We start from the raw sequence: 27,424 nt of genomic DNA on the forward strand, positions 1-27,424 counted from the left end.
ACCAAGTGCTGAAGAATGGATGCTTTTAAACTGTGGTGTTGGAGAATACTCTTGAGAGTCCATTGGACTGTAAGGAGATCCAACCAGTGCATCCTAAAGGAACTCAGTCCTGAATATTCATTGGAAAGACTGAGGCTGAAGCTGAAACTCCAATACTTTGGCCACCTGATGGGAAGAACTGACTCATTGGAAAAGACCCTGATGCTAGGAAAGATTGAAGGCAGGAGGAGAAGGGGACAACAGAGGATGAGATGGTTGGATGGCATCACTGACTCTATGGACATGAGTTTGAGTAAACTCCGGGAGTAGGTGATGGACAGGGAGGCCTGGCATGCTGCAGTCCATGGGGTCACAAAGAGTCAGACAAGACTGAGCGACTGAACTGAACTGAACTGATAGAGATAAGTTGCTGTAGAAATTAGAAATCCATATGCCAAAAAAAAAAAAAACAAAAACCCTTCATCACATTCATTACTCGATGTTTTACAACTAACACAGAGAAACTCACATACCTGTATGTAAGACCGAAAGCAAGACAGACTCTGGCAGTAAAACGCAGGTGGATACTCTGTGACCACAGATTAGGTGGTTACTGATTAGAATATACACCAAGAAGGATCTTTCAGTGGGAACAGTAACCAGGCCTCTATCCAAATATTTAACTAGTGGTTAGAAGTGTGGGAATGGGTGTAGGGGTAATGTAACAGGAGGGGAATAAGAGGTATAAAGTACTATGCATAAAATAAACAATGTTCAAAGATATATGGTACAGCATTTATAGCTATAAATGGAGTGAGTATATAAAAATTACAAATCACTATACGGTACATCTCTAACTTACATAATTTGGTACATCAACTACATCTCAATTTCAAAACAAAAAAATATAGACTCCTCTGAGGGATGCCCTGACAACCAATTCCTGGTAAAGAAGCCACATATTAATCTTTTAAACCAGATTATACTGTCTTTAGTTTCAGGGTATAAGCTTAAACTGACCTTTCAATGCTAAATAAATAACACATGAGTTGGGGCTATGAGTCTTGGACTGTTTCTCCCATTTTGGAATCTGAAGATATTAAAGAATATTAAGTATCAGTGTCTTTGAAATACCTCGTATGTTCTCTAATTTCTCATTTAATCTGAAGGAAACTGTCCACATCGAAGCTTCCCTTAAACTCATCTCTTTATAAAAACCACAGATTACCAAAAAAAAGCTCACCTGCCAACCAGGATACTGGAAGATGACATCTATGTAAGCAAGATCTTGTGATTAACCACTGTTTGATCATTATGTATGCTGCCAACAGACCCATCCTATAAGAGGAGGGATGAATTCACAACCTCTCCAACACCTGAGACACCGTCAGCTTCTATAGAAGAAGGACTGCAAGATGAAGACTGTGTTCCTGACTCTTCTCCTTGGTCTGGTTTGCGCTGCCCAGGAAGCTCCAGCTGAGCTAGACCCCTCACAGGTACCCAAATTTAGCTGATCTGGGAGAAGGTCTTTCTTGGTCTGTGAGTGTGTGTGTGAGAGAGACAGAGCCTTGTTTATCTGTATGACCAGATTGTATAGACATGCCATGGTCCACCTATCTCTATGAGCATAATAAAACCCTCTTATCTTTCAGCTCTTTGCATTTTTTTTTTCCAAATTATTTGTCTCCATGTGAAAAAAAGAAAAAAAGCCTACCATGCTATCCTTTAGGGATTGATGAACTGCCATGGTCTTTAATGTTGCTCTTTTACCTATTTTAAGAAACTCAAACTCTATGCTTTCTGCTTGAATATGAATGATTATTTCATTTCATGTTATTCTGCAAGGCAGGGGGTAGAATCCTACTTTGTTTAATAAGATTGAATTTTCTTCTCTTCTGAGGTAAATGCAGAGGCAACGATTGGGTTGGGTATTGATGAGAATCCAGTGAAAAGACTGAGTGATGCTTATGGAGACCTTCCTTCTTAGATTACAGGAGACTGGCACAGCATTCTCATGGCTGCAGATAACATACAGAAGATTGAGGAAGGAGGCCCCCTGAGGGCATACATCCGTCAGCTTGAATGTACTGACCGCTGTTCCTCACTATCCGTTAACCTTTATACCAAGTAAGAAAAATCTGCCTAAACTGAAAACAATGAGACCGCTGACTTCTGACATGGGGTCCGGTCGACAATGTGCAGTGAACGGTGTGAGTCATGGTTGTGAAGATGAGTGTGTAAACTCTATCGATGGGAGGGTACCCTCAAGCTCTAGGAAACAGATGATGACAAATCTTGTCTGTTTGTTTCTCAGGTTTCCCAGCCAATGCACATTCCTCAATGTAGTTGCAGAGAGAGAAGGGGATGTTTATCATGTAGGATGTGAGTATTCGAGCTCTGCTGATGTGTGCGTCATCCCAAGCATGATAGTTGCTCAGCTGTGTCCGACTATTTGTGACCCCATGGACTCTAGCTCAGCAGGCTCCTCTGTCCATGGGATGGTGCAGGCAAGAACACTAGGATGGGTTGTCATTTCCTCCTCCAGAGCATCTTCCTGACCCAGGGATTGAGCTCAAGTCTCCTGCAACTCCAGCAATGGCAAGTGGATTCTTTATTGCTGAGCCACCTGAGAAACCCCTTATTTAACTGTCAAGATCAAATTTTCTTTAGCTAAAGAAATCCTTTAAACATGAAAAGTTCTTTTTTAGCATGTTGAAGAAGTAGAACATGATTCATTTAAATCTCACAGATAAGTATGAGATATTAAAATGACAGCAAAAAATTTCACACTAAGTTTTACCTAATTTGAAATCAAAAGGGGCACTGACACAGACCTCTATCTCTATAGTTTCAATACTAGAAAGAAACCTCAAATACCAATATTGTAATGTTAAGTAATGAAAAATACCTATTTGATTTTCATGGGGAAAGTGTACAATGGAACATTCTAATCCTGGTCAAAGGCATTTTTTTTTTAAATTTCATCTGTGGATATTGGACAAAGGACCTAATTAGGAAACATTTCAGAGTATATATCTCTAACATTTGGCAATACCTTCATTTATACCTCTCTGATTACCTCTATACCAGAAGGTAACTTGTGTTATCTATTACCTTTTATTTTCACATGATTTCCTTAAAGTCACAGAATATCTTTGTAATCATGACTGTACTTGTGAATTTGTACCAAAAAAAAAAAATCCTGAAAGTCTCACAGTCAGCTCTGGTGAGCTCATATGAGATGATTGAGGTGCAACACCTACTCTAGTTGTGATAAGCAACTTTGCTATTGTTCACAGACTGTTTGGTCTAGAAGACTGGAAGTCTTTACTGTCTTAAGATGAGGGGTGTGTAGAGAAAGCTTCCCAAGGTCACTAACTGTTCCAACAGGTTCTAACCACAGATCGCAAGAAATGCCAGTGAGATGGTGGCAGTTCACTATCAGAGCAAGGGCTGATGATAGATGTGAAGAATGTGACATGTCTAAATGTAAAGATGTTAATCACATTGAGATTTGATTTTTTTTTTTTTTCCTGTCACAGATATGGGTTCAAACTTTTTCGAACTGATTCCCGTGTCAGAGAACACATTAGCAGTCTACGGTGAAAACTTTGATGGCGTGAAGAGCACAAAAGTGACTCAACTCCTTGGTACGTTATTGAAGCTTATTCTGAGCAAATTAACAGTGTTCATATTAGCATGATTTCATTTCAGAAGTGCATGAACACCTTATATTTTATTAAGCACACCGCAACAGACATGAGTTCACACAAGAGAATTCAGACTTCATGCGCCATGATCCAGGGCTGAAGAAAGGTTGTCTGGTAGAAAACTGAAGAAATGCGTCTACTGGGGATTCTACTGGGTGACATTAAAAAATATATATATATACACTTACCCAGGAGGTGCAATGAAATATTCCAGGGTGCTCCATGGGTTTCTTGACAAATATCACATATTGGAGTTGCCGGGTTTGGACACCAAAGTAAACCAAGGTTGGAACTTTGAGTTCAGAGACTCGCAGGTCCCGGCCATGACTGATTCCTCTTGAATACATTTTTTTTTTTTTTTGGCCATGATCATTAAAATAATACCTAAAATCTGAACCCAAACCTCTGTGAATCAACCCTGGATCATATAGAATCCTTCAGAAGCAGCGTGGTCAGTCTTTCTGAACACTGGCCAACCAGAAGGTACATTTTACATGACCCTTTAACCCTTCTGATATTATATCCAAACTGTGGGTGGGTGAGGCTTGTGTCTCTTTTCTGAGGATGACAGAGCCTGAGTTTTTCTCTGAGTCCCATGTTCGATGAGATTAGTGTGCCTGGTGAAAACTCCAAAAAAATGTATCCCCCATTCATTTCAACATTGTTGTTCAGTCACACGTCGTGTCTGACTCATGGTGGCTCCATGGACTGCAGCACAGAAAGTTCCTCTGACCTCCACTATCTCCCCGAGTTTGCTCCAACTCATGTTGATTGAGTCAGTGATGGTCTCTACACATCTTAATAGATTAAGGTCCAGGTAAACCCCAGAGACGGAATTCTAGGATGCAGACAATGTGGACAGGAGGAGTTGGACTTGGGAGGATATCTGAGTCTCAGGACCCACAGTGGCCTTCTCCAATGTACCATTTCAGCATGCATCTGACTTGGAGATGCGTAGGCTCACAGGTGAATGGTCTGTAGTTCACTCAATAGTTGTAAGAACTGGAATGTGATAAAATGTTCACTATGTGGACTCTATCCCCTGGACACATCTGAAGACCTGATGTGAACACTCAGGCACCTCTGTAGAAACTGTTCTGGTGAGCAGGGTTTAGGTGATGGAAGAGGGCAACGGTGATGATGGGACTAATTGAACACTACACAGAGGAGCTGGGTGACACTGTATAAGCTACCAAGGATTCTAATGCACACCTCTTCTGCCCTCTTTGTTATTAAACCCAGCCAAAGGAGACGGTGCCACTCAGGAAGACATTCAGCAGTATGAGGAACTGAACAGAGAAAGGGGGATTCCAATAGAACATATAGAAGATCTCACTCAAACAGGTAAAGCCAAGAGGAACACAGGGATCCGAAATGAAACCACATCACGAGGACACTCGAATCAAATTTCCTATCCACACAGTCGTCTTTTACAAAGGCGGTTATGAAAGAATCCTTTGAAATAGAGGCATCCCAGTGATTATTTTTCCACTTATTCATTCTCTCTCACAGATGACTGTCCTCAATAAGATCTGACCGCCTCTTCTGGGTGAGTAGAATAATCACATATACAACACTGAGTTTTCTTTCTAAGGGAAAGAGTTTTTTCTGGGGCATACCACTTTAATCATGGGGTATATATATACACAAGGGACTATATTACGCAACTATGTAAAGTAATGAAATAATACCATTTGCAGTAACAAGGGCAGATCTAGAGATGATCATGCTAAGGGAAGTAAGAAAGAGAAAGGCAAGCTTGATATCACTTCCATGTGGAACCAAAAAATATGGCACATATGTATAGAAATAGAAATAGAAACAGGCTCAGAGTCCAAAAAACCTTGATGGTTCCTAAAGAGAAAATGGGGAGAGGGATATACTAGGAGTTTGGGATTAAGAGATACACACTCCTGGCTTGTATATACATGCATGTCTAACTGAGGGCTTCCTGGTGGTTCAGTGATAAAGAATCCACCTGCCAATGCAGGAAATCTAGGTTTGATCACTGGGTTGGGAAGATTTCCGGGGGTTGGAAATGGCAGTGCACTCCAGTATGCTTGCCTGGGAAATCCCATGGACAGAGGAGTCTGGCAGGCTAAAGTCCAGAGGAACACAAAAGTGTGGGACAGGATTGGCGCCTAAACAACAACAAAAAATGCATAAAGCATCATGTCGCTAAACACTTGAAAGTAACACAACATTGCACATCAACTACATCTCAATAAAAATTAGTTTTAAAAAGGAACAGGAACACAAAACTCTCTACCTTGCCACATGGTAATGGCTGGGGATTCCCGTAAGTGGTAGAGCTTAAATATCTAAACCATCACACTGGTCTAGACTCCACAGTGAGATGCTTTGAGGACCAAAGAGGAGACTGTGTGAAGCCCTGAGCTGTGAAATACGATGATCCCTGGTGAATACCAACGTGAGTGAATGACCTTGCAGCCACAACACCTTCATGATGAAAAATAAGATTTATAGGACAAGTAGGAGGAACAGGTTAACCAGTAATCTCCTACACCAGGGAGCTGTGGAGATGCAACTCAGCAACTCTCAACATACCAGCTGATACACAAGTGCTCATAAATAGTTTCATCGGGTGGTAGGTCTATGCAACCCACTATGGGCACACACACACACACACACACACACACACACACACACAGACTTCTGCAAAATGCGTCTCGTAGGGAAATTTCTCCAGTGCTTTCAAACACAAGTGCTTCTATTCTCTGTTTCATTCTCTGACCAACATCATGTTAATCCTATTCAGCTCAACTACGTTTTACATTTTTTTTTCTGTTTATAGAAGTGAACAAAGAAAGAATATGTGTCACATCACAGCACTAATATGTCACAATCAGCCATATGCAGATAAAAGTTTCCTTGAAATCCTCATTTCTTCTCTCCCAGGAAGTCATGATCCAGGAAACATGGCTTTCACTATGAAACTCCTCTGCCCTTGCTGATGTTACTGGATTCCTAAACTGATCAATAAATTGATTAATGCATAGATGTGTAGTGATCAAACGTGCATAATTGCAAATGCACTAAACATGTAAATTCAACTGTTTGGAAAATCTAGTGACAATAAAGCAGGGGAACTCTGTTTAGGATGCATGGTGTGAATCCTGCAAGGATCTTGTTGAGAAGAGAGAATAAACCACAGGTGGTAGTTTTTTTTTTTATTTTATTTTATTTTTAAACTTTACAATATTGTATTAGTTTTGCCAAATATTGAAATGAATCCGCCACAGGTATACCTGTGTTCCCCACCCTCCTCCCTCCTCCCTCCCCATACCCTCCCTCTGGGTCGTCCCAGTGCACCAGCCCCAAGCATCAAGTATCGTGCATCGAACCTGAACTGGTGACTCGTTTCATACATGATATTATACATGTTTCAATGCCATTCTCCCAAATCTCCCCACCCTCTCCCTCTCCCACAGAGTCCATAAGACTGATCTATACATCAGTGTCTCTTTTGCTGTCTCGTACACAGGGTTATTGTTACCATCTTTCTAAATTCCATATATATGCGTTAGTATACTGTATTGGTGTTTTTCTTTCTGGCTTACTTCACTCTGTATAATAGGCTCCAGTTTCATCCACCTCATTAGAACTGATTCAAAAGTATTCTTTTTAATGGCTGAGTAATACTCCATTGTGTATATGTCCCACAGCTTTCTTATCCATTCATCTGCTGATGGACATCTAGGTTGCTTCCATGTCCTGGCTATTAGAAACAGTGCTGCGATGAACACTGGGGTACACGTGTCTCTTTCCCTTCCGGTTTCCTCAGTGTGTATGCCCAGCAGTGGGATTGCTGGATCATAAGGCAGTTCTATTTCCAGTTTTGCAAGGAATCTCCACACTGTTCTCCATAGTGGCTGTACTAGTTTGCATTCCCACCAACAGTGTAAGAGGGTTCCCTTTTCTCCACACCCTCTCCAGCATTTATTGCTTGTAGACTTTTGGATCGCAGCCATTCTGACTGGTGTGAAATGGTACCTCATAGTGGTTTTGATTTGCATTTCTCTGATAATGAGTGATGTTGAGCATCTTTTCTTGGGTGGTAGTTTTATAGGGTTGTATAAGGTGCCCACCAGAAGTCATGAGAGAGATGGGGTTGGTCAATCTGACAACTTCGAGTAGAATGGAAGCTGTCCTAAGTAGCAGCTGAGATTCACTCAACTATGGGTAAAGCAGCATTCACCTGCTGTGGGGTTGCAGGGGGTGTAAGGACTTAGCAGAATGCAGGAGAAGGCAATGGCATCCCACTCCAGTACTCTTGCCTGGAAAATCCCATGGTTGGAGGAGCCTGGTGGGCTCCAGTCCATGGGGTTGCTAAGGGTCAGACAGGACTGAGCAACTTCACTTTCACTTTTCACTTTCATGCATTGGAGAAGGAAATGGCAACCCACTCCAGTGTTCTTGCCTGGAGAATCCCAGGGACGGGGAAGCCTGATGGGCTGCCGTCTATGGAGTCGCACAGAGTCAGACACGACTGAAGCAACTTAGCAGCAGCAGCAGCAGGCTTCCATGGGCTTCCAGAGGTGCACTGGTAAAAAAAAAAAAAAAAAAAACCTACACAGGTAGGAGACGCAAGAGATTCAGCTTCGATCCCTGGGTCGAGGAGATGTCCTGGAAGAGGAATTGGAAACCCAGTCTAGTTATCTTGCCTGAAGAATCCCATCAACAGAGGAATCTGGTGGGCTATACATTCCATGAGGTGGCAAAGAGTCAGACACATTTTATCAACTTAGGACTCAGACACATACAACAAAACTGAACAGTACTTACTCAAGAAAGAACACTCATGATCGTGACAAAGTGCCAGGTCTCTGCTGTCCGACTCAGGGCTGCTACTGTCCAGCCCCATCCCCAGAAGCAGTGATCCTCCTGCTGATGCAGGTGCTGGGTTATCTCCACTCTGCAGAAAAGTCCCTCGCAAGGGGCGTTTTGAGATAATAGTCATTGATTGGTGCCTACAGATGGGGAAAAAAGGAGCATTGTGGCTCCCCAAAATGGTCATGCCACTGGAGCAGTAGAGAGATCAGGAAAGTGGTTAAGGGAGATGGGAAAGATGGGGCAGTCCTAGGACACTCTGGAGATCTTGGGTAGACTCCTGGGGATGCGGAAGGCTGTGTGCGCCTGAACTGCTGCAGGAATCACAGGAAAGACAGAACAGAACACTGGTCACCCAGGGCTCCCTGTGAGCCACATGCACTTTGTTCCATGCATATGAAGGTCTGCAAGGGCAAGACATTTGAGCCTGGTCACTTGAATTGTGTTGCAAGAGAATGGAACAATAGCAGTTGAGGACTAAGCTATTCCCCATTCATGGATCACTGACTTGTGTGGTGAAGGGGCTTGCATAACTCAGTGAAGCTATGAGCCATTTCACATAGGGCCAGCCATACACGAGTACAGTGGAGAGTCTGACAGAACGAGATCCACTGGAGGACTGAGTGGCAAACCACTCCAGTATTCTCACTGTGAAAACGCCACGAGCTGTGTTAAATGGCAAACGGATATGACACTGCAAGCTGAGACAATATCCCCTCCACTGTCGCAACGTGTCCAATATGCTCCTGGGGCAGAGTGGAAGATAACTCCTAATGCCTTCAGAAACAGTGAAGCTACGCTCACTGTGGGCTGACCCCTAGGAAGCCAGCCTTTAAACTGAAAATTAGAATTTAAAAACGATAACTGAGCAGAGAGACTTCCCTAGGTTTCCAGTGGTTCACAATCCACCTGCCAATGCAGGGGACACACACTGAACCCCTGATCTGGGAAGATCCCATGTGCCAAGGGGCAAGTAAACCCGTGGACCACAACTCCTGAGCCTGTGCTCTAGGTTCTACGAGCCACAACAACTGAACCACCAAACTGAGAAGCTCTCAAACCTAAAGTCGAGAAAAGCTGAGCGAGCAACAAAGACCCAATGTGTGTCTGAAAACAAAACAAAACAAAACCCTAACCAGAGGTTGTAAGAAGTGTGACTATGCAAACAGACCACTAATGAAGACCACTAACTGAAACAGGTGGAGTCTGAATAATGAAAGCAACATTCGGAACCAGGAAGGACAGGACATATGAACCATTAAAAAATTTTATCTTAACAATTATTTTCAAGGAAGTTTATCCAGCTGACAATATATTAAATCCTGCAGAAGAGGGATTTATGACAAATGGACTGAGTTTAGTCACTGTGGATCAATGAACTCTTAAAAGTTTGCAGGAAGTTAAAGAGCAGAAAGGTTTACTCAAAGAGTAAATGTCACGTGCGACCAGGCTCCTCTGTGCATGGAGTTCTCCAGGCAAGAATCCTGGAATGGGTTGCCATTCCCTTCTCTGGGGATCTTCCTGATCCAGGGATTGAATCCAGGTCTCCTGCACTGCAGGAAGATGATTTACCATCTGAGCCACCAGGGAAGCCCTAAATAAGATACATGTGAATAAACACATCTATCTTATCACCTACTTACCATGTGTGTGTGTGTGTGTGTGTGTGTGTGTGTGTGTGTGTGTGATGCATACACCTAAAAGCTATGCTCTTAGTGGCCGACAAGTATTTGTACACTACTATTAATAATAGACACCATGCTATTCATTACATCTTCTTTAAGTCACAAGACATCTTCAGGTGATTATAACTAAATGAGAATAAAGGCGTACACACACACACACATACACACACACACACACACACACACAGTACTTCAGTCATTTAAAGCCTTATGTTTCAACTGAGTACTGCTTATGTTGAGAACTCTGCAGCCAGCATTTACTCAATGAGTATTTGTTTCAGCTCCAAAATGTAGCAAATCTAACATCTTGCTCTTTCGGATATGCTTTATGAAAATCAGTCGAAATATAAAATTCTCTAATGATCTATAAGTGGATAAGATACTCTACTTTCACAAGCTTTTGAATTGTGAACACTTTATACTTCTGACAAGCAACTGTTGAAGGCTAGTCATATGACCCTCATGTTCTAATTGTCTTTAATACTGCCCCAAACACAAATCTAAAAAGGGAGGAAAAAAGCCAAAACAGAAACAAATTTGTTCATGGGGAAGGAACAGGAATATACACACAAGTGGATTTTGGATAAACTTAAAAAGGAAAATAATAATCTTATAAAGAAAAGTTGCTGGATAAATTAGAAATCCATGTGCCCCGCCCCCCCCATCACTGAAAAAAAAAAGCTTCAAGTCATTCATTGTTCCACGTTTTACAACTAACACAGAGTCTCAGAGACCTATATGTAAGATGAAAAGCAAGAAATACTCTACCGATAAAATATAGGTGCGTACTCTGTGACCAAATATTAGGTGGTTACTGATTAGAATATACACCAAGCAGGATCCTTCAGTGGGAACAGTATGTCAGCAACCAGGCCTTGATCTAAATATTTACATCGTTGAGGGACATCCTTAACAAAGCACAAGAGAAGCCTGAGACAGGGGAAAAATATTGGCACACCTCTGTCTGTAAAGAGGGTCTTCCCTGGTGGCTCAGACAGTAAACAATCTTCCTGCAACGGAGGGGACATGGGTTCACTCCCTGGAGAAGGAAATGGCAACCCACTAAAGTATTCCTGCCTGGAAAATTCCATGGGCAGAGGAGCCTGGAAGGCTACATACCATGCAGTCAGAAAGAGTTGGACATGATTGAGCAACTTTATTTTTATCTGAAAAAGAACTGGTATGCAGAATATATTAAAAGCCTACAAACTTCATTAAAAAAATTAATTCACTCAGTAATGAACAAAGGATTTGTAGAAACACCAAAGAAAATAGACAAATGGCAATCCCACCTCTTCATTCATTCAGGAAATGGAAATTACAAGTGTAACTGGATAGCATCACACACTTATTATAATGTCTGAAATGAAGATGACTGCCCACACAGAGTCCCGGCAAGGATGGGGCAATGGAAATTCTCATCTCCTGTTGGCAGGACTCAAAAATCAGAAGGTAGTGAGATCCAGCAGTTCCACCCCTAGCCGACAGCTCAGATCCATACAAAGATGTGTGTGTGAACATGTATCCATGAACATCTGAACGGATAAAAGTGGGATATATCCTGAAGATAATATGCAGGGGCAATGGAAACAGAGTCTACAAAAATATATATATATAGATATTTATTCAAACAAATATGCTAAGTGAAACCCATGAGAAACACACATAGGTTCAATTTTTGACAAATTCTAAAGAATACCAATTAATCTATCATGCTAGAAAACCGAGGAGTGGGTTCCCAAGTCTAGGTTGCGGAGGCGGCTGAGAAAGGGACAGGAGGAAGGGTGACCAAGAAGCTGAAGGATATCGTTTTGAACTTACATGTAGTTTCCGGAGCTGTATTTAAGGCAGAAATCTCATATGCTGTAGGGAGACTAGTTATACCCTCAAGGCCAAATTTAATTGTAGAGAGAAATTTGGGAGGGATCTTTGAGTAGGGGAGAAGATGAGAATGTGCTCTTGTTGAAAACATTTCAGTAAATCTAAAAAATATATAAATATGAAGAAGCCACGGTGATGGTAATGATGGTTTAGTCACTAAATATGTCCCAACTCTTGAGACCACATGGACTGTAGCCATGGAATGCTACACAACCATGAAACGGTGAAATTTTGCCATCTGCAGCAACATGGATGGAGTTCCAGGATATGACGCTACGTAAGATAAGTCGGGTGGACAGGGACAAACACTGGGTTATATCACTTAGTGTGTTGGTGGCTCAGTCGTGTCCTACTCTTTGCAAACCCGGGGGACTGTAGACCACCAGGCTCCTCTGTGCACGGGATTCTCCAGGCAAGAACACTGAAGTGGGTTGCCATTTCCTTCTCCAATTATATCGCTTAATGTGGAATCTAAAAAACAAAACAAACTATTGTATATAACAAAATACGGGAGACTCATACATACAGGGAGAAGGCAATGGCGACCCACTCCAGTACTCTTGCCTTGAAAATCCCATGGACGGAGGAGCCTGGTAGGCTGCAGTCCATGGGGTCGCGAAGAGTCGGACACGACTGAACAACTTCACTTTCACTTTTCACTTTCATGCACTGGAGAAGGAAATGGCAACCCACCCCAGTGTTCTTGCCTGGAGAATCCCAGGGACGGGGGAGCCTGGGAGGCTGCCACCTATGGGGCTGCACAGAGTCGGACACGACTGAAGCGACTTGGCAGCAGCAGCGTAGATACAGAGAACAAATCAGTGGTGACCAATGGGTAGGGGGAAGTGGTGAGGATAACATACGAGGAGCAGAGTAAGAGGCATAAACTAACTTGAATAAAATAAATAATGTAAAAAGATATATTGAACAATATGGAGAATAAGACAATATTTTATACTATTAATGGAGTATACAAAACTATGACTCATTTTATGGAACACCTGTAACAACAACAAAAAAACCAGCACACATCAACTATACTTATTTCCTCCTCTGAGGAATGCCCTTACAACTGATTCCTGGTAGAGAAGCCACATATTTATCTTCTTAAACCAGACAAGACCATCCTTTGTTTTAGAAAAGAAGCTTAACAGACCTCTTCAGTGTTAAATAACACAGGACTCGGGGCTATGTGCCTTGGACTGTCTGTCCCATTTGGAAACTGAGGGTATAAAAAGAATCCAAATACCACTGTCCTAGAAATACCTCGTATGTCCTGTGATTCCTCACTTAGTCTGAAGGACAAATGTCGAGATCCACTGTAGATTCTCTTCAAATTAATCCCATAAGAAGAAGAACAGACTGCCAGAAAAGCTCGCCTGCCAACCAGGATAAAAGAGAATGACTTGCAAATAACCAAGGTTGTGTGATTAACCACTGTTTGATCATTATGTATTCTGCCAAGAGACCCATCCTATAAAAAGTGGGACCAATTCAAACATCCCTTCACTACTTTTTACGTCAAGTAAGCACAATCTGCCTAAACTGAAAACAGCAAGACTGCTGTCTACCTAGATGGGGTCCTGTTATCGATGTGCAGTGAAAGGTGTGAGTCATGGCTGTGAAGGTGAGTGTGTAAACACTATTGACACAATGGTGTCCTCAAGCGCTGGGGAACAGACAGGGAAGGAATGGTGAGAAAGGGATGTCTTTGTTTTTCAGGCGTTACGAGGCATGCATGTTACTCAATGTAGTTGCAAAGAGAGACGGGGATGTTTATGTCATCAGATCAGATCAGATCAGTCGCTCAGTTGTATCTGACTCTTTGTGACCCCATGAATCGCAGCACGCCAGGCCTCCCTGTCCATCACCAACTCCCGGAGTTCACTCAGACTCACGTCCATTGAGTCGGTGATGCCCTCCAGCCATCTCATCCTCTGTTGTCCCCTTCTCCTCCTGCCCCTAATCCCTCCCAGCAGCAGAGTCTTTTCCAATGAGTCAACTCTTCACATGAGGTGGCCAAAGTACTGGAGTTTCAGCTTTAGCATCATTCCTTCCAAAGAAATCCCAGGGCTGATCTCCTTCAGAATGGACTGGTTGGATCTCCTTGCAGTCCAAGGGACTTATGTTTATGTCATAGGATGTGCGTATTCCAGAGTTTCTGACTCGTGCATCTTCTCCAGGGTGTTAGTTGCTCTGTCTTGTCCGACTCTTTGCGACCCCATGGACTGTAGCCCACCAGGATCCTCTGTCCATGGACTATCCCAGGCAAGAAGACTGGAGTGAGTTGCCATTTCCTCCACCAGGAGATCTTTGACAACCAGGAATCGAACCCACATCTACTGCACTGGCAGGCAGATTCTCTGCAACATTGACCCACCCAATTATTTATTTGACCTACATGATTAAGAAAATTTGTTTTAACAAAAGAAATGCTATAACTAAAAGTTACTTACATATGTATTTAAGATGTAAAATCTTTAAAATCTAACAGAAAAGTATGAAAACAGGTAAAATGACCAAAAAAATTCTACTCAATTTTTGCATAATTTGAAAGCAAAAGGAAAACTGTTTCAGACTTCTATCTCTATAGTTTAAAATACTGGAAATAACTCTCAAATACTTAATAGTGTAATCACTTAATATCATAATATAGTGATCAAATGTCTACATATTTGATTTTCATGGGAAAAAAATGTACAGCAGAGCATTCTAATATTCACCTGAAGCGTCTTTTATAATTTCCACTGTGGACATGCATCCACAGGAACTAAGAATCATTTTGAGTACATATGTGCAACATTTTGTAATATCCTCATTTCTACCTCTTTTATAACCTTTTGTACTAGTAAATGACTTTGGTATTTCTATAAACTTTTATTTTAATATGGCTTATTTACAGAATTACTTTTTTTTTTTACTCATGACTGGGCTTGCAAATTTGGTCACACCATTCCTAAAAATTTAACAGTCAGCTCTTGCGAGCTGGTATGAGATGGTTGAGGTCCACCACCTACTATGGTTTCAGTAAGCAATGTTTCTCTCATTCACACACTGTTCAGTCTAGAAGACTGGAAGTCAGAAGAGGGGTGTGTGGAAAAAGCTTTCCTAGTTCACTAGCTGTCTTAACTCATTCTAGCAACACAGCCACTAGAAATGTCAGTGCAACAGTGTTCACTATTGGAAGGAAGACTGAAGATAGCATGTGAAGAATAAGAAATGTCCAACTGAAAAGGAAAGAAGTTAATAATACTTAGGTTTCAATTTTTTTTTTGGTCACAGACATGGGTAAAAAATTTTTTTCAAGCTGATTCCTGTGTTGGACAACATGTTGGTACTCTATGCTGAAAACTTTGATGGAGTGAAGACCATAAAAGTGACTCATGCCTCGGTACATATGTAGCATATTCTATGCAACCTACTCATGTTCATATTATCAGTATTTTTATATGAAGAACAGAGGTGCATACACAGCTTATATTAAGTACACTACAGCAGACATGTGTTCAAGCGAGAGAATTCAGACTTTATGTCACATGAGTCAGGGTGGCGGAAATGTCGTCTAATAGGAAACTCAACAAATGTATCCATGGGGGATTCTATAAGATGGCATTTTAAAAAATCAGATACACTTATCATGGAGATGCAATGAAATATACCAAGATGGTCCATGGGATTCTTGCCAAATATCACATATTGGAGTTGCCGAGTTCTGACACCAAAGTGAACCAAGGTTTAAATTTGAGTTTAACAGATTCACAGGTCCCATCCTTGACTGCATTCATCTACACCACAAACACTCTATTTTTGGTCAAAATCACTTAAAGGATGCCTGACAGCTGAACCCAAAGCTCTGAAAATAACCACTTGTTCCTACTGATCCTTCAGACGCATATATCAAGGTATGTCAATCACTGTGCATCCAGCCAAACCCACGGGGTCACTGACAGGTAGCTTTAACCTTTCTGATATTATATCCACATTGGTGGATGGTGGGGATTGTGTCTGCTCTCTGAGAATGAAAAAGTGTGCATTTTCCTCTCAGTAGCATGTGTAATGGGATTAGTGTGCCTGGTGAGAAGTCCAAATCGTTTTTCCCCAATCATTTGAATATTGTTTTTCAGTTGCTAAGTCCTGCCTGATTCATTGTGACTCCATGGATTCCAGCACAGCAGGCTCCTCTGTCCTTCACTGTCTCCTGGAGTTTGCTCAAAATACGCCCGTTGACTTGGTGACGCTATCTAACCATTTCATGTGTCTGGGATTTGTGAAACCACAGGAAGAATTACAGTGGTAAAGAATCTGCCTGCGATGCAGGAGACCCCAGTTTGATTCCTGAGTTGGGAAGATCCCCTGGAGAAGGGATAGCCTACCCACTCCAGGATTCCTGGCCTTTCCTGGTGGCTGATAGTAAAGAATCCTCCTGCGATGCAGGAGACCAGGTTCGATCCCAGAGCTGGGAAGATCCCCTGGAGAAGGAAATGGCAAACCACTCCAGTATTCTGGCCTGGAGAATTCCATGGACAGAAGAGCCTGACGGGCTCAGGCAATGTGGTCACAAAGAGTCATAAACAACTGAGGAATTTTCACTTACTAATTAGGCAAGTTGGACAGAAAGAGTTAAGAGTTGGGAGGATTTCCGAGTCTCAGGACCCACCATGACCTTCTCTGACATACCATTAGTGCCTACATCTGACTCGGAGATGCTTAAGCTCACAGGTGAATGAATGGTCTGGAGTTCTCTCAGTAGTTGTAACAAGTAGAACGTGAGAGAATGTTCACTATGTGGACTGTAACCCCCATGGACCCCTCTGAAGACTTGTGTGCAACTCAGGCACCACTGTGCTTAATCACCTGGTGAGCAGTGTTTCGGTGATGGTGGAGGGCAGTGGTGTTGGTGAGGCTTACTAGACACTACAGGTAGGAGCCAGGTGACACTCTGCAACCTACGAAAGGTTCTAATGCACACTGCTTCTGCCCTGTTTGCTATGAAATCCAGCCAAAGGAGTCAGTTTCACTGCAGAAGAAATGCAGGAGTATGACGAACTAAACAATGAGAGGGGAGTTCCAAATGAAATGCCGCCCAAGGAGCTAACACCCCAGAGGACAACAGGTATCAGAAATGAACACGCATCACAAGGACACACGGTTCAAATTTCCTATTCGCACAGCCATCTTTTACAAAGACTGCTATAAAACAATCCTCTGAAACAGAAGCATGTCAATGGTCATTTTTCCCCTTATCCATTCTCTTTCACAGACAACTATCCTAAACAAGAACTGAGAACCTCCGCTGGGTGAGTAGAAGGATGATACATACAATACTGAGTTTTCTTCGTAAGTGAAGACATTTCTTCTGTTGCGTACTGCTTGAAGAATGCAGTATATACCCAATGAACTATTACTCAACTAAGAAAAAGAATAAATAACTTCATGCTCAGCAAAACGGTTGGACCTACAGACAATCATACTAAGTGCAGTAAGTCAGAAAGAGAACAGCAAATATTATATGACATCACTTATAGGGAGAACGTAAAATGCGATGCAAATGAACTATTTATAAAGCAGAAAGAGAGTCACAGACACAGGAAACAAATTTATCATTACCAAAGAGAAAATTTGGGGGAGGGGTAAATTAGGAGTTTGAGATTAATAGATACACACTGCTATACATAAAATAAATAACGGGACTTACTATATAACACAGAAATCTACTTGTCTTGTAATAACCTATACACAAAAAGATTCTAAAAACGTTTATATTTAGCTCCACAGATGTATAACTGAGGGCTTCCCTGGTGGCTCAGTGGTAAAGAATCTGCTTTCCAATGCAGGAGATGTGAGTTTGATCTCTGGGTCATAAAGATACCCTGATGGAAGAAATGGCAACCCACTCCAATATTGTTCCGTGGGAAATCACACGAACAGAGGAGTCTAGCACTCTGCAGTCCACAGGGACACAAAAGAGAGGGATGTGACTTAGCAACTAAACAACAAGAAATCCACAAATGAATTACATTGCTTGCAATATATACATTTCAATATAAATTAATTTTTAAAAAAGACTGAGATAACAAAACATGCACCGTGCCACGTGACTAAGTCTCAGGCTTCCTTAAGTCTTTGGATTAAAATGTCCAATCACTCCACATTGGTCGACAGTCCACAGTGGGATGCTCTGAGGTCAAAGGACAAGACCCTGTGAAACCCTGAGCTGGGAAATATGATGATCCCTGGGGAATCCCACTGTGAATGAAGGACCTTGCAGCCGCAACACCTTCATGATGATAAATAAGATTGCAGATGATATAAGTGGCGCAACTTACCTGCTATATTATCTCCTACATCTTGGACATGTGTGTATGTAACTTAGTGTCTCTCAACAGCTGATACACAACTGCTCACAGCTAGTTTCACCAGGTGGTCAGTCAGTCAGTTCAGTTGATCAGTCGTGTCTGACTCTTTCCGACCCCATGAATCGCAGCCCGCCAGGCCTCCCTATCCATCACCAACTCCCGGAGTTCACTCAAACTCACATCCATCAAGTCGGTGATGCCATCCAGCCATCTCATCCTCTATTGTCCCCTTCTCCTCCTGCCCCCAATCCCTCCCAGTTCAGAGTCTTTTCCAATGAGTCAACTCTTCACATGAGGTGGCCAAAGTACTGGAGTTTCAGCTTTAGCATCATTCCTTCCAAAGAAATCCCAGGGCTGATCTCCTTCAGAATGGACCGGCTGGATCTCCTTGCAGTCCCAGGGACTCTCAAGAGTCTTCTCCAACACCACAGTTCAAAAGTGGTAATTGTATGCAAACCCACAGGGGCACTCACACAGAAGGGACTTCTGTGAAATGGGTCTTGTAGGGAAATTTATCCACAGCTTCCATCAGTAACCACTTCTGTTTTTCATTTCATGCTCTGGCCAATATCATATTAATCCTAATCAGCTCAACAACGCTTTACTTTTTCTCTTGTTTAAAGAAAAAAACAAAGTAAGGATATGAGTAACATAGAGGCACTAATGTGTCCCAATCATCCATATGAAGATAACAGACCTTTTCCTTGAAATCATCATTTCTTATCTCCCAGGACATCATGACCCTCAACCCATGGCTTTCCAACAATGAATCTTCTCTGCTCTTGCTGACGTTACTGAATTCTTAAATTATTCAATGAATTGATTGACGTACATATGTGTCAGTAAGGAAATGTGCCGTATTTGAAAATGCACAAAACATGTAAATCCAATCGTGCAGAAAATCAAGTGTACAATGAAGGAGGAAATAACTCTGTTTAGGACACATAGTGTGAGTCCTGCAAGTGTTGTGAAAAGAGAGAATAAGCTACATTTGGTAGTTTTATAAAGGGGTATAAGGTTCCCACCAGATGTCACGTGAGAGATGGGACTAGTCAGTCAGACAACTTCAAGATAGAATATGTTTTGTCCTGACCAGCACCCGAAAACAACTCAATTATGCAGTTAAGCAGTGTTCATCTGCTGTGGGGTAGCTGGTGAAGTGAAGTGAAGTGAAAGTCGCTCAGTCGTGTCCAATTTTTGTGACCCGCATGAACCATACATTCCGTGGAATTCTCCAGGCCAGAATACTGGACTGGGTAGCCGTTCCCTACTCCAGGGGACAGGGCTCAGGCGTCCTGCATTGCAGACGGATACTTTACCAGCAGAGCCATGAGGGAAGCTGGTAGTGGTAAAGATTTAGCAGAATACAGCGTTACATGGCCTTCCAAGGTGTTACAGTGGTAAAGAACCTGCCTGTCAGTGTAGGAGATGGAAAAGATGCAGGTTTGACCCCTAGGTCAGGAAAAACTCCTGGAGGAGGAAATGGCAACCCACTCCGGTATTCCTGCCTGAGAATCTCATGGAAAGAGGAGCCCAGTGGGCTCCAGTCCATGAGGTCGCAGAGTCAGATGCCATTTACTGATTGAGCACGGATATATGTACAAACAAAAGTGAACAGTATTTACTCAAGAATGAGCACTGATGGTAGTTAGAAAGAACGGGGTCTGTCGGGTCCAACTTGGGGCTGCTAAGTCCAGCTTCACACCCAGAAGCAGTGGCCTTGCTGCTGACACAGGTGCTGAGTAATCTGCAGTTCTGCAAAAATGTGCCTCATCAGGGATGTTTTCAAAATAATATTCATTGATTGGTGCCAACTGAAGGGGAAAAAAGGAATATTGCGGGTACCCAAAATGATCATGCGGCTGAGACTGTGAAAAATTGTCTCAGGGAGATGGGAAAGATGGGGTAGACCGAGACCGCTCTGGAGACATTTGGTAGGTTTCTGGAGATGTGGAAGGCTGTGTCCACTTGAAGAGCAAGTGGACTGACAGCAAAGATGGAATAGAGTTCTGGTCACCCAGGGCATACTGTAAGCTACATGCGCTTTGAATGCATGTTGCTGCTGCTGCTGCTGCTAAGTCGCTTTAGTCGTGTCCGACTCTGTGTGACCCCATAGACGGCAGCCCACCAGGCTCCCCCGTCCCTGGGATTCTCCAGGCAAGAACACTGGAGTGGGTGGCCATGTCCTCCTCCAATGCATGAAAGTGAAAAGTGAAAGTGAAGTCGCTCAGTCGTGTCTGACTTGTAGCAACCCCATGGACTGCAGCCCACCAGGCTCCTCTGTCCATGGGATTTTCCAGGCAAGAGTACTGGAGTGGGGTGCCATTGCCTTCTCCATTGAATGCATGTTACATCCATACAAAGGTCTCCAAGGATAAGATATTAGTGCCTGATCACCAGAACTGTTCAAAGAAAATGGAACAATAGTAGTTGACTACTATCCTATGCCTCTTGCATGGATCACTGCCTTGTGTGGCAAAGAATATAACCAATATCATTTCGTATTGACCATCTAGTGATTTCCTGTGTAGAGTCGTCTCTTGTGTTGTTGGAAGAGGGTGTTTGCTACGACCAGTGTGTTCTCTTTGCTAAATTCTTCGCCTTAGCCCTCCTTCATTTTGTACTCTAAAGTCAAACTTGCCTGTTACTCCTGGGGTCTCTTGACTGCCTACTTTAGCATTCCAGTCCCCTATAAGGAAAAGGACATCTTTTTTGGTGTTAGTTCTAGATGGTCTTTCTAGGTCATTATAAAAGTGTTCAACTTCAGTTTCTTCAGCATTAGTGTTTGGGGAGGAGACTTGGATTACTGTGATAAATAATAGTTTAAAAATTAATAGTTACCAAGGGAAAGTAGGCAAAGGGATAAATTGGGAGTTTGAGATGAACAGACAGACACTAAAATATATAACATAAACAACAGAGCAGAGAGAGCTATACTCAATGTCTTGAAATGACTTATAAGAACAAGAATGTACAACGGTATACATTCACCTACATTTATGCATTTACTGAGGGTTTTCCAGGTGACTCAGAGGTCAAGAATCTTCCTGCCAATGCAGGAGACACAGGAGAGGCGAGTTCTATCCCTGAGAGGGGGAAGATCCCATGGAGCAGGAAATGGTAAGCCACACCAGTATGCTCGCCTGGGAAATCCAAAAGACAGAGGAGTCTGGCAATCTATAGTCGATAGGACACAAATGGTGGGACACGATTTAGTGACTAAAGAACAACAAAGGTATAAGTAAGTCACGCTGCTGTACAGCTGAAAGTAACACAGCATTGCAAAACCAAGGACTTTCCAATTAAAATTAATTTACAGAAAGAGAATAGCATAACAAAGCAGCCCACCTTGCCAGGTGGCAACGGCTCCGGCTTCCTTAGTATTTGGATTAAATATCTACGCACTCACACCAGTCTGGACTCCACGGTGAGATGCTCCAAGGACAGAGGAGGAGGCTGTGCGAAGCCCCGAGCTGTGAGATACGATGACCCCCGGTGAATCCCACTGCGAATGAAGGACCGTGCAGCCGCAACACATCCGTGATGATGAAGGAGGCTAAAGAAGATGTAAGCTGCATAGGTGACACAGTATATAGTCTCCTACGTCTCAGACCTCTGAATATGTAACCTAGTGACTCTCAGCATTCGAGCTGATGCAGGAGTGCTCACCGCTAATTTCACCAGGTGGTAATCCTATGCAAGCCCACAGGGACAACACAGAAGGACTTCTGTGAAAAGGGTCTTGTAGGATAGTCCCACACGGCCACACGCACAGAAGGACTTCTGTGAAAGTTGCAGGGAAGTTTCTCCACTGGGTCCACCATCCACTGCTTCTATTTTCTCTTTCATGCCATGACCAACATCCTGTTAATCCTAATCAGCTCAACAATCTTTTACATTTTTTTCTCATGTTTAAAGAAATAAGCGTATGAGCAGCACTGAAGCATTAATGTGTCCCAATCATCCAGATGAAGATAATAGACCTTTTCCTTGAAATCATCATTTCTTCTCTCCCAGGAAATCAAGAATCTGAACCCATGGCTTTCCAACTATGAATGTCCTCTGCTCTTGCTGATGTTACTTGATTCCTAAACTGATCAATAAATCGATTAAAGCACATAAGTAGTCAACAAAGGTGCTATATTTGCAAATGCACAAAACATGTAATTTCAACTAGGCAACAAATCGAGTGCACAAGGAAAGGGGCAATAACTCTGTTTAGGACACATGGTGTGAATCATGCAAGTGTCTTTGCAAGAAGAGTGAATATACCACAGATGGTAGTTGTATATAGCAGTATCAGATTCCAACCAGATGTCACATGAGAGATGGGATTGGTTAGTCAAGACAACTACAAACAGAATCTGAGTTGTTCAATGTGAACAACGTGAGTTGTTCAATCTGAAAACAGAACCACGGTGGGATTAAGCAGTATTCATCCGCTGTGGGGTTGCAGGCGGGGAAAGGATTTTGCATGCAGTCTTACATGGGCCACCAGGCGATGCAGTGGTAAATAAAATACACCTACAAACGCAAGAGACGCATGAGACACATGTTAATCCCTAGGCCAAGAAGAGCCCCGGAGGAGGAAATGGCCGTATTCTTGCCTGGAGAACCCATGGACAGAGGAGCCTGGTGGGCTACAGTCCATGTGGTCGGGATCACAAGATCAGACACGATTTATCAACCAAGCATACACACACACACAACAAAATTGAACAGTGTTTATGAAAGAAAGAGCATTGATGGTGTTTACAAAGCACTGGGTCTGTGGTGTCTGACTACGGGGGCTATTCTCCAGCTCAAACCCCAGAAGCAGAGGCCTTGCTGCAGGAGCGGAGTTACCTAAAGCTCTGCATAAAAGTTCCTCATCAGATATTTTTCGAAGCAATAGTCATTGATTGGTGCCAAGTGATTTTAAAAAAGGAACATCTTTGGCATCACGTAGGTCATGCTACTTGAACAGACAAGAGACCAGGAAAAATGTGGAAGGGGGACGGGAAAGGTGAGGCAGTCCTAGACCACTCTGGAGACCTCTGGTAGGCTCCTGAGGACGTGGAAGGCTGGGTGCACCTGAAATCCTGCAGGAGTGACAGGGAAGACAAAACAGGGCACTGGGCACGTTCCCTGCCAGGGCTCATTGGAAGCTGCATGCACCTCGAATGCATGTTACAACCACACACAGCTCTCCAAGGTCAAGATATTGGTGTCCTTTGACTCGAGTTGTTGACAGAAAACAATAGTGGTTGACGGCTACGCTATACTCCCTTCATGGGTGACCGCCTGGTGTGCTGAAGGAGGTGGCATGACTCAGTGAAGCTACGAGCCATTTCGTGTAGGGCCACCAATGACAAACGTGTCATTGTGAAGAGTTCTGATAGAACGAGATCCACTGTAGGAGGGGAGTGTCAAACCGCTCCAGTATTCTTGCTGGGAGAACCCCACGAGCTGCGTAAAATGGCAAAGACATGCGACACTGAACGTGAGCCCCCCAGGTTGGAAGGTATCCAATATTGCTGCTGGGAAGGTGTAGAGGACAACTGCTAAGCCCCGGAAAGAGTGAAGCGATGCTCACTTAAGTCTCACCCAAGCAAGCCAGCCTAAAACAAGAATTAAAACTAAGAAACGGAAAAATGTAACTGAGCAAGAGGGACTTCTCTAGGGGTCCAGTGGTTCAGAATCCACCAGCCAACGCAGGGGACACAGATTGAATTCCTCATCTGGAAAGATCCCACATGCTGTACGACAACCAAGCCCATGCACTGCATCAACTGTGCTTGTGCTAAAGAGCCCGAGAGAGAGAACCGTCACCATGAGCAGCCCTCGAACTGCACGTAGAGAAAAGCAGAGCACAGCACTGAGACCCAGTCTGCATTTTTAAATGTAAAAAAAAAAAAAAAAAACTGAGCAGAGGTTATAAGAAGTGTGACCACTGAGACATACCACTGCTGCTGCTGAGTCACTTCAGTCGTGTCCGACACTGTGCGACCCCATTCACGACAGCCCATGAGGCTCCTCCATCCCTGGGATTCTCTAGGCAAGAACACTGGAGTGGGTTACCATTTCAGTTTTAAAAATTTTAACAGTAAAAGTTGCAGATTGAATAATGAAAACAACACTAGGACTCAGGCAGGAAATATGACCCATGAAAAACTTTTATCTGAAATATTATTTTCAAGGATATTTATCTAATTAAAAACATATCAAATCCTGGGGAAGAGGGATCATCTATCATGAGGGGATTAAGTTGAAACAGTTTAAACTTAAAAGTCTAAACAGGATATAGAATTTTGCATGGACTTAAGGAGCAGGAAATGGCACCCCACTCCAGTACTCTTGCCTGGAAAATCCCATGGATGGAGGAGCCTGGTGGGCTTCAGTCCATGGGGTCACACAGAGTCGGACATAACTGAAGTGACTTAGCAGTAGCAGCAGGAAGGAACAGGAAGGTAGAGTCAAAGAAAAAATGTCACTGGTGATTTACATAAGACACAAGTTATCTAACACATCTGTCTCCTGACATCATAGTTACCCCCTGTGTGTGTATGTGTGTATGTATGTGTGTGTGTGTGTTATACATAAAAACACTTAAATTTCTGCTCCAATCAACTGACAGGTATGTGTGCAATCCTATTTGGCATAGTCACCATGCTGTTCGTTACATCTTTCTTGAAATCACAGGAGCTCTTCAGATAAAAGAAGTAAGCAGAAAAACACATCCAAAAAAAAAAAAAAAAACCCCAGAAAGTAGAACTTATGGTACTTAGAGCCTTATGTTTGAAACCTAGTATCTGCCTCTGTTGAGAACTCTGCAGCCAGCATTTACGCAAGGATTATTTCTTTTGGTTCCAAAATGTAGGAAAACTAATATCTTGCTATTTCAGGCACTCTTTGTGAAAATCAACAGATATATACAATACTCTGCTGCTGCTGCTGCTAAGTTGCTTCAGTCATATCTGACTCTGTGCGACCTCATAGACGGCAGCCCACGAGGCTCCCCCGTCCCTGGGATTCTCCAGGCAAGAACACTGGAGTGGGTTGCCAAACAATACTCTAATGACCCATAAATGGATGAAAATTCCACTTTCACAAGCTTGTGAGCCGTGAACACTTTGCTTTTGACACAAATTTGCTGAAGGTTAGTCATATGACCTTCATCCTCTGTCTTTATCATTGGCCAAAAGAAGGAATCTAGAGTGGGGAAATACAAACCAAAACACAACCAAATCTGGTCTTGGGGAAGGGACAGGAATATACAGACAAATAGATTTTGGATATTGTTACCAAGGAAATTCAGTAAAATAATTATTGTATAGGGAAAACCGTTGGAGAAATTGGAAATTCATATGACAAAAAAAAAATAACTTCAATCCACTCATTGCTACATGTTTTACAGCTAACAAAGAGAGACTCATACACCCATATGTAAGACGGGAAGCAAGAAAGTCTCTAGAGGTGAAACACAGGTGGATACTCTGTGGCCAAAGTTTAGGCAGCTACTGATTAGAATCTATACCAACACTGGGAACAGAACGTTAATAACCAAGCCTCAGTCAAAATATTTACATCTTTGTGGGACAGCCTTAAGGAAGCAGAAGAGAAGCCAGCAACGGGGGGAAAAGATATTGGCACATCACTATTTCAAAAGGGACTCATATCCAGAATATCTTAAAAACCTACAAACTTCATAAAAAATGAAACCTTAATAAACTCAGGAATGAACAAATGACTTGCAGAGACACTTCACAAAGAGAATTGACAAGTGGCAGCCGCCCCTCTGTATTCATTCAGGAAATGGAAATCTCACCTGTAGCTGCATTCCACCACACACTTATCATACCATGTAAACTGAACACAGCTGGGCACACTGAACGCTGGCAAGGACACAGCAACGGCGATCCTCGTCTCCCGCTGGCAGGAATCAAGACTCAGGACGCACTGACACCCAGCAGTTCCACCCCTAAGTGACGACCCAGCAGACGAGCAGCTTAGTTCCTTAGAAAACCTGTCTATGAGCATGTACCCATCAACACTGCAAAGGATAAGAGTGGGACATACCCTGAAGACACTATGCGGGGCCAATGGGAATACAAAAATATAGGTATTTACTCAAACGAACACGCTGAGGGAAATAAGCCAGAAACACACACACAGATTCAATGTTTGAAAAATTCTAAATAATACCAATTAACGTATTGTGCCAGAAAACTGAGGAGTGGGATCCCAAGTCTGGGCTGGGGGAGGTGGTTGAAAAGGGCAGGAGTAGGTATCATAAGGGAGCCCAAGGATAGTTTCGAAGCTGACAGACAGACGCAGAGACTAACCGGGAAAAGCTTTCATGGTTCTATTCATCCAAAGTTTATCAACTGTACAATCTGAAATATGTGAGTTTTTGTTGTCTGTCAGTTACATCTCAACCAAGAGTTTTAAAACCTCATCTTTCAGTTCAGCTATAGAGTTCAGTTCAGTAACACAGGTCTAGTTCAATATCTGTATTTTACAGCTCTAATCAGGATCCATGCATTTATTTTTTTTTATTTTTACCATGATCATCATCATGCTGGTGTCATCCTGGAAGCAAACTGCCCAACAGAGTGTCATTGAGAGAGTCGCTGCCTATAGGTTCTTTCATCTAGTTTGCCTGATGAGTGGACAGGCAGGAGGATGGTTAAAAGAACCCAGATCTCAGTGTCAGGGGGCTGCGTGTAAGGAAAAAATCTCATATGCTGCACTGAAAGTAGGTTATACCCTAAAGGCAAAATTAAATTGGAGAGACGAATTTGGGAGGCATCCTTGAGAGGGGAAGAAGATGAAAATTGGCTCCTGTTGAAAATTTTTCCTTAAAATTAAATAAAATATATAAAGAAATCATGGTGATGATGGTTTAGTCACTAAGTCATATCCAACACTTGTGACCCCAGGGGCTGTAGCCCGCTGGGCTCCTGTGTCTATGAGATTCTCC

At 42.7% G+C, this 27,424-nt stretch overlaps 1 protein-coding gene across 1 annotated transcript in view; it reads left to right on the forward strand.

The window, feature by feature from the left end:
• Positions 1 to 1,361: 1,361 nt before the first annotated feature.
• The window catches only part of LOC113887524 (allergen Bos d 2-like), a 36,929-nt gene continuing 10,866 nt past the window's right edge, over positions 1,362 to 27,424 (forward strand). Inside the window, exons 1-2 of the mRNA XM_027534700.1 lie at positions 1,362 to 1,475; positions 1,967 to 2,106. Of these exons, the coding sequence (XP_027390501.1) occupies positions 1,395 to 1,475; positions 1,967 to 2,106 (221 nt within the window). The 5' untranslated portion in view covers positions 1,362 to 1,394. The remainder of the gene's footprint in view (positions 1,476 to 1,966; positions 2,107 to 27,424) is intronic.

This window comes from Bos indicus x Bos taurus, chromosome X, assembly GCF_003369695.1.
Source record: "Bos indicus x Bos taurus breed Angus x Brahman F1 hybrid chromosome X, Bos_hybrid_MaternalHap_v2.0, whole genome shotgun sequence".
NCBI lineage: Eukaryota > Metazoa > Chordata > Mammalia > Artiodactyla > Bovidae > Bos > Bos indicus x Bos taurus.